This window comes from Ylistrum balloti, unplaced genomic scaffold, assembly GCF_031769215.1.
Source record: "Ylistrum balloti isolate Yb309-2 unplaced genomic scaffold, AGI_CSIRO_Ybal_v1 Utg370268, whole genome shotgun sequence".
NCBI lineage: Eukaryota > Metazoa > Mollusca > Bivalvia > Pectinida > Pectinidae > Ylistrum > Ylistrum balloti.
In genome coordinates, this window is record NW_026782209.1 from 458281 (window position 1) to 469987 (window position 11707).

The following is an 11707-nucleotide window of genomic DNA, read 5'->3' on the forward strand; positions in this document are numbered from 1 at the left end:
AGGTACGGCGGTCACCTGCTCAACCATGTATGGTTTCCACATTAAAAACCCTTTACGTGCTTCAATCTGGACCAACAAGCGCGATTAATGCATGCTGACATCTTGGTCAGCAGTTAGCAGATTATGTAAATATATCTGAGATTTTAAATTAAAAATTAATTAATAAGACATTGTTATAAATATATTTTATTGACATTGATAAGGATATGTAAACTACAAATTTAGTATTTGCATAATATTAATAGTGATTGTCATATGTACACTGTGTAGAACACTACACTGTGAAGTGAAATGTAAAACATCTGCGCTCAAAGACATGTTCAAGATTATATTCGAGATTTTGGACGGAAGTACTTCAGCACTAGCAGATAAGGTTGAAGGCGTATGTATAACCATATCAGTTGAAATGGTAGTTGATTTGATTGATTTTAAGATTGTCTTCTACTTTACACCATTGTTTAATGGCCTAAAGTATTTTAAAGTTTACCGTTGTACTTAAATGTTAACAACTGAGTCTTCCTGATATTTGAGAAACATCACACTTCTAATTCTGACTCGTTGTCCGTTCCATCCGATTCTTCACACCAGCTATCGTCTGTGTTTGGTTTTTGGAAAACTCTTTTTTGTGAGTCGAGATTTAATTTATTACCGTTAAATGTCTTTGTTAATGTTCTAGTCATCTCCTCTTCTGCTTTCATTCTTTTGAATTTAGTCCTACGATTTTGAAACCATACTTTCACCTGCAAAACACAAAGAAACAAATGCTTAAGGATTTTTTCAAGTATCTAACAAAGTTTAGCTGTGTAGATCATTCATAATCTGACTATAATATCTATTTCAGACATGATACTTAAATCGTTTAACCTGTCACAATGTACTTGTTATTTTTGGTAAAATTGGTTACGTCATTTACAAATGATGCACTTAACATTGCCAAGGTATCGCGCTGAAGTACATTTGACTGGCCCAGTAATTGTCCTATTTATAATTTGTGTTTGAAACCTATCTGAATTATTTGTATCTTATACAAACACTCAGCTCAGTAGTCTACGGGTAATTGTAGAACAAAGAAAAGTCATAGCACATCAAGAGGATGAAAGTAAATTACGTATGATGTTTCTCAATATCCCTAATTGTACAACTTAATATCATCGAAATCCTCACAGATCCTTTTCGATCTGAATCTCCTTTACAATGTTTGAACCTCAATCCTCGGGATATAATTGTCGTTCTGAGACCTTTTTATTGCATAACAGTTCAGCAGTGAACCACTTGGGATCTAGGGATCAGATTCAGCAACTAATACACGTGTTTTTATTGCAGGAGGTCGATGCCAAAACACGTCAAGAGTTATCGATCAGACCGCATTGGGTACACAAACCCCTCTTCAGTTCTACAAAGGGTCCTCTGATTGCATGCACTTTTGGCAGACCAGCGATCCATTGTTGTGAGAGGTCATTAGGCTCCTAATTGTGTTGTGTAAACAATACATAGGTGTTATCGCACCTTTACGCAGGCAATGCTGACTCTGATAAGACTAACTGATGAAGACTCCAAGCTCAGTGGTGGCTGGTATTTTAAGCGTTTCTATACATTTATCCACACAATCAGTTGTCACCAGGACCACAACTGACTGTACAGTCACACAAATGCGTGACTATAGGAGAAAATTGCCTAGGGTAATTTATGGCCGAGGTCAAAGATGGCTCTTCCGATGTGACACTGTATACTAATGGAAACTTCTTTATTTACAAAATTGTGGTGTCGAATACATGTTACAAGATAGTGAACACATGTTGTTTTTATTTCAGTGTTAGAGTAAGTAAGTTGGGGTGGTATTTACGTGCCGTTTCCTGTCAGATTTTATTAATATTTGTAGTGTTAAAAATACATCATGCAAAATTTTGAAATTTACTCTATTTTAGTACAGAAAAAACTTTGGCAGTACATAAATCCTGTAGATTCTGATATATGATCGTCATTTATTTGTATAGCTTTCTTAAATGGCAATGAATATTCCTGTCTCATAAAATAGAAAATAAGAAGAGTTTAAGAAAAAAAAAAAAAAAAAAACGCTGATTGTTTTGCATTTCTCGGATAATAAAATCGATATATTGGAGAGTCTGCATGGAATATATATTTATTATACTTATAGTGTTTCCGTTTTTCAGATGCAGGAACACAAGCTGATACTTCATGTACTTTTCATCCAAAATCTTTCTCATGCTCATTCATTCTATCCTACAGGAGGTGGGAAAGAATATGTCAGCTGTATGTATCGCACAGCATGTCGTTAGACGCGACTTATTAGGGGGCAAGGATTCAGCATTTCCTCTCTGTCCCCATTTCAACACTTGCATCTTATATGTCTTTCTCTATCTTTCTATATTTACTTCTGTTTGCATCACCCTAAATACTCGTCCCCATATAACCCCGGCAATTAGAACCTCAAACTTTGAAAAGAAATATTTTTTTAAGTATTTTAACATATTGCCGTCGATTCTGTGATTGGATATTTTCTTTTATTTTTCTGACCTTATGACCTTATCAGTTGTAATTGTGATTAGTTACATTGTAATACATAAGACAAAGATAAATACGAATACTAATAGCATGATAGAACTAATTACAAGGAGTTCACCAATTTTATTTTTTCAAGCCCGCTTTAAGTGATCGATATCGGAGTATTTGATAGTGATATCAGTATGTTCAATGTATACGCATGCAGTATAATTTGTTACGTGGTCATGAATAAGCAATATATCATACTGTCTTCGAAGGCTTTGATGGCACCGCATGGCCGTTCAATCATGACTCTATCACAAAGTCATTAGGAACAAAACGGAGGAGAATGAACATAAACAGAGGTCAAAGGTTAAATAGATAAAATTTTCACGAAGCAGTATGTAGCTCATTATACCAAACAAAATACACCCGTTGGTCAAGGTTCATAACGATAATCTTCTATAAGTCGAATATATAGTATGAGATATGCAGTTCTTGCCAGGACTGTTTTGACCTTGTGAACTTAAGTATTTACCTGTGTCGGTGTACGCTTGGGTATGAAACTGAAGAGCTTGCTTATCTTTACTAATTGTACGAGATGTATTCACATAACGAGCTAATTAGCTTTGTTAGGGCATGCCTCATTTCGTCCGATCTGATCCAGGCTGGTGTATATATGGGTGCCACATAAATTGTCAATTACACTAGGGGATAACCATCACGACTGACAGCTTGTCTTTATGTGTAGGGGGTAATTCTTACACCTTGTTAGATGTGAATAATAGATCCGGGACAATTTTCGCACCAAACTTACGTACAAAACAAAAGACATTGTTAACGTCATAAGGACGGGAACTGCATTGACATTTATGAATGGGAAGAAACACAAAATACATAAAATGAAGTTGAAAAAATGTCCGATTATGTCGACCTAATGATGAATGTTTATTTGTAAAAAGAGTTAATTTTATACTAGTAGTTTAACCTTAGTTTTTTACGCGTGATCTTAAGATATCTTCACGAATGTGTTTGATCTATAATAAGCATTTACGTTGTACGAGGAATGATTGTTTTTAGAAGAAATATGTCCGACTCGCATTGTTTTATGTGTAACTGCATGTTGTCATATGTTCTTTGATGTCATTCAGGAATATCCTAGTGTACAAAGCGCAAACAGGTGCCCTCTATTCATACAATAATTAAATGTATTTTTTAAGTTCTTGTTTCTGTATTTAATTCGTTTTATGTTTAATAAAGGCTGTTATGTATATGATTTTATCAGTTTTTTTTATTTTAATGCAAAATTATCTCCCTTTGACAGAATCATATTCTATTGAGTTATTTATCGGTATATCTCTCTTTTATAAATTCAAAATATTTTGATAAAATTGTCTAGAATAAAACCATGATGAGGCACTTTTCTGTTCTATACAGTGAGCAGAATACGATACTTTACAAACATTGTTGATATGTAAATAATTAAAAAAAATTATGTGCATGTCTTGCATCGCCTATTGAATTTTGTATCATGTACATGTGGGTCTACTTCTCGGTGATAAACAGGTTTACGTGTGATTTCTTTTTGAAGTCTCCAATTCAACACGTTTACTTGTTTACTAATTATACAACAAAATGCTGTTCAGCAATAAGATAATAATGAGAAATGAGAATGACCTGCAATAAAATTAATTATTTTTTAAGACATTCTTAATGTATTTGTGACTAAAATCGATATATCTTCAACTGCGTAAAATTATTCTGGTATACCAACCGTTATGTCTTTTAGAATATAAAAATAACTAATTTCTAACTGGAGAACACTGAACAGATATCCTTTTTAAACAGACTATTCTAATGTAATGATAATTTATTATAAACTTTTCACGATCTGTTTACATTATTAAGGGTTTTTTTTTTAAATGAGAAGCTATGAAATAATGAATCAACTTGTCCTTTCCATGTTTTCTTGAGCAAAGCAACATTTGGTGATATATTTTCTTTCTTCATGTTTTTTTCTCGATATCATTTTGTTAGAAAATAAAAATTGATATAGGAATACATTTCTCTTGAATTTAGATTTGAATACACATGCATTGGAAATAATTTTTATCGAATTTCTGTTCAATATCACGTTGGCTATACCAAATCCAAAGAAGTTGTTTACGAGGAACTTACGTTATAATCATAAATAAAATATTTTTGAACTTGTCATAAACATGAAGTACACGGCTGCTTATAACATGTTACAAGAACGGTTCATATCTAAACTGAATCTGATTAATTAACAAAATATGTTTCTTCAGAGCATTTATGATAATTATTTTCAATAGAACTGGGTTTTTAATCCCTGTTGTTTATTCCGTATTCTTATATCAGTAATACTGAAAAACGAAATAATTGACAAAGATAAATAAGAATTACAACAGCATAGTTTTAAAATGTTAAACTATAGTAATAGCTGCTAGTATTCAATCACAACTTCTTTAGCGGAGACCAGGCTTGGATGTGATGAAAACTAGGAAAAGATCGATGTTTTCATTTACCACCTCAAGGACTTGTGATATCTTTATTTCTATATTATATAATACAAGATTAGCAATAAATCTAATGAAATTATGAATAATAGCAAATATATACACAAATAACATGTCTCGCTATGTTATTACATGTAAATTAATTAAATATTATTGAATTGCTAATTCTTAATTTTGTATTAACAAATTAATATTTCATTTGATTAAAACGAACTCAGCTATGCCTAAAAACCACACACACACACACACAGAGAGAGAGAGAGAGAGAGAGAGAGAGAGAGAGAGAGAGAGAGAGAGAGAGAGAGAGAGAGAGAGAGAGAGACTTTTAGTAAATCAACTGCCAGGTACTCCGAGTATATACTTGGGGATCTACACTTACTACAAGACTGTTCAACATTATTTTATGTTAAGGATAAGTTTGTTGTCCCGTCACATTTCTGTGTATAATTATATACGTGTTAAAAGTATTTAATACATACACATGTTGTCATATTCAGTTAAAATACTATCTTTTGCCGTTATTTTGAATAGACTTATTCAGTTAAAACAATCAAGTACTTGATTATTCACTGACTTTTTATGATTATTTCAAACAGGCATATTCAGTTACTACAAACACATTGTATTTGATAATACACTGGTGTGTTATTAACGAGTGCGGGAATTCGTACATCAACATAATAGGATATGACTTGTGTATACCACAAGTACTAATATACAAGAAAACTGTTCAATTAGCTTTAAATACTAAAGTAGGTGCATTAGTCATTATCAAGGAACAAAATAGTTCATAGAATATAGAGAACATTGGGATATATTCTTTTATTTTATCCGGATTATATCAAAATAGTTAAATCCGGATTAAAGAGTAGACTATTGAACACTTTCTTCTCAGAATTTACTCGATGGAAGATGACGTGGTGAGAATTATGTTTGAGCAGATAGTTTGCACTTGTATGTACCATGTTCTCTAACAATATGTTTGTGCATGCGTGAGACGAAATTAAGGAGATATTCATAACGAAAAACAACGTTAGAATAAAGGGGTCAGAGGTCAATATTCATACAGAAACTTTAGAAGTTAAAGATTGGCATATTGTGTGCAGCCCGTAAAGGTCCAGTACACTTAATTTCACAGGTAGTGCAATCTATACTCGTGACGTAATTAATGATACAGGTGTACAAATTGGGGCATGCTGAGACTAAATAATTTGAGACACCACCATATTTTTACTCTTAGGTTCTACAATGATAACTATCGATTTTGAAACGGTACTATGAATATTTTTGGGTTTAAATATCTTACATATACTTATATAGTTTCATTTCATACGTTGTATTTTCCAGTGATTATCCAGACACATTGTTCTATTCCATGCATAGTGTAAACATGTGCTAATTACTTACCAACTAAAAAAAGTATTTTTTAATCACACATTTATATCATATATTTTCTAAATCTAATTGATCAAAATTTTGTCTTTCCATGAATTAATTGAATCAGTGTTGTTTCCAGTAATGACATTCGAGAGACATTAAGGTATCCTGTTTGTCCTACATCTTGATAAAAACGTTTGTCAATCCATACCACTCCGTTCTCAATCACGCGACCCAAAGATAAATAACCCCTTGTTTGAGATCTCACTTTTTAGTCTTCAGTGACAGGAGAGCTACATGCCAATGCTAACACTGTTATCATGGTAGCAGATATATTACGGTAATAACTTTAATGTAAACATTTAATCAAATAAACCTATGTGTTTTATGTTATATTACCCGTTTAACTTTGTTTTTTATGTATTCTGGCGAGTATATTTTAACAACAAAACAAACTGAAAATTGCTATAAATTTATTTTCATATCTTATGCATACGTATGCCCTTCGATCGAGATCAGATTTATTTTCAAATATATCAATAATGCAAATTGAGGTATCTTTATTATCTTATATCTATATATCATAGTATGGCTTAAATTTGGAACAAGACTACACATAAAATTGTTATTCACACAAATGAACTGCTTTGTTATATTTTATTGTAGCATTAAGTATGACATTATATAACAGTAATGGCTGTTAGCTTTGAGCCATCATGTTCACTTAATTAAGTGGATCATTAGAAAATGAAAGAAATATCGTATTTATATAATCGAAGATAATTGCTAATTGCAGTTTCATAAGTGTTAAACCGATGTATCATATGTTACTGATGTATTTCGCTATATATCTAAACCTACTAAATATTAAAGATGTCTTTATTACATTTGAAAACAAAATACTGAATTGACATATTATCTGGAATGTATGCATATTTTAAGGGGATGGTTCGCAGCCAGTTGTAAAAAACCCAGCATTACACTGATCCTCAGATGTCGTGGGTGTTACGGAAATAAACTCTTTTAGGTACATTCTGTTTCAAATGCGTTAAAAAAACACTATATAACAACAATCATTGGTACTTTTGTCAGAAAGTATCGGTAAAAATTAGATAGTAATGACTTTGTAGATACATACTTGTGTCTCCGTTAGATGGAGGTCTGAGGCGAGATCTTTCCTCTCCTGTCCTACCACATAATGGTTTTTCTCGAATGCATGTTCCAGGCGCAGAAGCTGTGACGGAGCAAATGCTGTTCGGATCCGTTTCGGTTTTCGGAAACGGGAAAACAACAGGTCTGAATCAATTGTTGGAACTGGAAAAATGCACATTAACAAACGGAATTATTCAAAATGGATCAAATTTATCTAATATTATTTATAAGTGCTCATTTAATATCAAAATCTTTATACATCAAAGGTTAATACATTTGAAAACAAGCACCTGACTTCATACATCAACTATAAAACATGAAGATGTTTACGAGATTCACAGCGAGTTGTGAATATACAAATTTTAAAAATAGCATCATAAAAACTAATCTTACACTTTTATGTTTGATGTGAACACGGTAAAAAGTTTTTTCTTAAATGATAACGATCACCAGAGTATATTATAGGTCTGTAGCTGTAGCTTAGAAATGGTTTAAATGAAATACTTTAACAATTTAAGAATCAGTTAATCGTTGTTCGAATCCAATGCAATATGGTAAATGAAAACACCTTATTCGACCGGTATAAATCAAATTATGTAACTCTCTTGATTTCTTGTTAAATATCAGACCAGATTTCTTTTCTTTGGTTATTATCATGAATATGGAAAAAATTCTATTTCGATGTATTTTCAGCCTTTTAAAAATATTTTGCTAATGTGTGTATCCTATCATATCATTATATCATTTTTTTTTCTCTCTCTCTCTCTCATTTTGTTCGAATTTCTGTTTCATGCATTCCAGAAATTTTCTAGATATAATGCCATGCTGCAGATTTCCCTATTTACGGTAATTTGAATATAGTTGTGTTTTAACCTGTAGATATTTTAATGAGTCATTTTCGAGTGAGAAATATGTATTGAATCCCACGAACGTGTTGATAATAGTTGGTCTGTGACACACAACATTGCAATGCTTTTTATCTTTTCGGTTAGAAATGCTTTCATAAAATTACGACTGCAAAATCGCTCAATAATTGTCACATTTCCAATCTCAAAAAAACCCTATATTAACATGAAAATACACGTATATACTTAAACAAAGCCGAAACCAATACCCTAGTGTTAAATGCAAATGTACTTTATAGGAGTAATCTATAATCTTGTTGTTTCACTCCCCCAGCCTAAGCCTTCTGATGAGACAGTAATCATGTTACTAATTAAATTCATGATCACGCTAATTTTAAAGACCGTCATATTACGAAAGAATAAAAGATCAAATATTTTAACTTGTTGTGTTTAACCGTGACTTTCTAAATCCGATACTTCACTTCTTATACTTCACCAACGTCGTGTTAATGACTTCTCCATGACTAATATAAAGGCTTCATTAAAACATTAAATAAACGCTCTTTAACAGTTCCATATTACTTTGATTTTCGTTCAAGCTGTTTTAATAGCAGGACACTAATCTCTGATGTTCGGCTTTGCTTCGTCAATGTCCAATTATTATACAGTTATTAAACACATTTGAATACATCAAAGATCAAGCTCTTTCATTCCGAGTGCCACACTCGTTATGAATCTGTTACTTTGATGGTGCTTTAACAGTCCAGCGTTTTGTTCAACTTGTTCAATGTCAGAATAAATCATTAGATCCCTTGTAAATGTTTTGTCGATTTCAAGTGGTCGAAACTTTGACAACAAAAAGAACACAAACATTTGATGTTCGATTCAAGCCTATTAATTGATAGGATTATCAGTGTTTGCCTTCCCCTCCAGTGTAAATGATACGGTCAAATAAGGTTGACCAGTGTATTCATATTGGACAAAAGGTCTGGCGGACAAGGGGCAAGAAAGGTCAAACAAGGTGTCTAACTACTGAATTAAAAACCAGTGAGCCCCCTGTGATGACCCAGCATACCACAAATACCATCGAAAAATTCTAAATCGATACATACAAAGTCTCTTTAGATATTTTTTTTGTGTCCAACTTTAAACAAGTATAATTAAGTTCGTTTAAAATGCTGTATATAGTTGCGGAAATTGTTTCCTAAATGTGTCTCCTATATTTGTTGATTGTCGTGGCATTAAATTACTACAGAACCTGTCAACACACTCTGACACTAACACGTAAATGGTTTAATAGTAGGATTTATGTGTGTCGAGGACATCAGTCTCAATTGTCTAATACAATTTTGAAAATAATGATAACGACAATAATTTGTACTCTGAAATAAACTGTGATTTAAGATAATATTTTTTTTTTTTTTCGAATGATATTAATTTAGAAAAATGTTTATAGAATCAAACTGGAAATAGCAATATCTGTAACATAACGTTTGATATATTAAAATATTTCTCATTGGTCATTTGACTTGAAGATACATTGTGATACTGAAATGACAACGTGCTATACTTGTTAAATGTTGGAACACAACCAGAAATATGTTTATCCGCAGACAATAACAAAAATGGATAGTAAACATCTGCATATGATAATAATTGTAGTTTTTATTATTTCATTTTTACACAAGAAGCTCAAACAGTCAGAAAAGATTTTTTTTTTTTTTTTTTTTTTTTTTTTGTTTTTTTGGTTTTTTTTTTTTTTTTTTTTTTTTGTAATTAAATGTAACTAATTTACTTTCCGTTTCAGTTGATAAATAGCAAGTTAAACAGTGAAAGGAAAATTAGGTATTATACATAAATGTTGTGTTTCTGCTCCTACCGAAAAAAACAAGAATGGAGAATATTAGTTGTGGTTATCCAGATGGATTTTAATGATACCAATTTTTTAAGTTTAGATTTTTTTTGACAGGAAACAATTATCTAATGTCAGCTGAAATGTGTATTACATTTGATGAATATTTGCCCTAGTTTATCTAAAATGCTGATATATGTAATAACAAACAGGAGTTAGTTTCTACATTTCTACAAATTATACATAAATATTTGTTAAGCCACAACAATATACTTAATTCAGAATTATCTTTGTACATATCTCTTTAGTAAATGTACACACTGAATATGGTAGCACTTGGTTATCCTTCTGATCTCATCAAAATATTCATTTTAATTTATCATCCTTATAAGGCGATCATATAATAGTACATAGAAAATAAAATAAACATATTTTGAATTTTAACAGCGGGACTATTTCCAACAAGACTGATAATTGTAAGAATAATTATATAGAACGAGGAAAAAAATCAACACAAACATTTAGGTAAAATAACATTATACGCAACATATTTTTTCATACTTTATGCATTTTGTTATTAGAATTTTTATATGTATAATTATAAACCTTCAAGACAACAATTATCAAATTTTACAAAATTAATCTATAGAATAATTCGATTCATCCAAAGAATTTCACTCACCATTAAATGGAGGTAGACTAAGTGACAATTGGTATTGGTATGGATTGAATTCTTCTTCTGTTGGTCTCCATCTATTAGGAAAAGATGTTAAGTTGTCATTGACTCGTGTGCCTACTCCATTGTCCGCAGCACCAAAACATGACATAGGCAGTCCTGTTAATGCACAATATTTCTCATGAAAATGGGGCATTTGGTCATCCCTGAATCTCATAAGCAATGGGGACGGACGCGAAGGGACGGGCAGTGAGGTGGAGGGTTGATGTCCCGAGGGAATCCTCCTGCCCTCAAAACAAGGCAAACACGAACTATCTTCTACACAGGTATGTAGGATGTGTTGCCTGTCATAGGCAGGCTGAGTGTCCTTCTCCCCACCTGAGGTTTCCGATGAGGTGCTCTCCCCCGGGGACGGTGTCCTAAGTTTGTGTGGGACAGTGTCATCCTTTCCCGTCTGTGTTCCACGTCCCAGTAGAGAGTCTATACTAAATCCGTTTGGTCTCTTGGTAGTTACTCCTGCCGCAATCATTGTTGACTAATTGTAATAAATACCAGCGAAAACAGACAAGGCACCGCCGATGGTAATAAAACATATATTGTCGTTAAGTTTACCATGCATTGTAACGTATTGATTCGATTATTAATGCATCTTAATTGCAGTAACACAGCTGTAGCTTCTGTAGCCTTGTAGAATGTTCCCAAACATGAAGAATAGTGATACCAAAGTCTCCCTTACTCTGGTCACATTAACAACCTAACAACATGA

At 32.3% G+C, this 11707-nt stretch overlaps 1 protein-coding gene across 1 annotated transcript; it reads right to left on the reverse strand.

The window, feature by feature from the left end:
• Window positions 1-536: 536 nt before the first annotated feature.
• On the reverse strand, window positions 537-11470 carry LOC132552699 (hematopoietically-expressed homeobox protein Hhex-like). Its single transcript, XM_060216892.1, has 3 exons — window positions 10948-11470; window positions 7555-7730; window positions 537-740 (listed from the first exon to the last, which is right to left on the reverse strand). Exons 1-3 carry the CDS (start codon window positions 11468-11470, stop codon window positions 537-539), a joined length of 903 nt encoding a protein of 300 aa, XP_060072875.1.
• Between the last annotated feature and the right edge of the window lie 237 nt (window positions 11471-11707).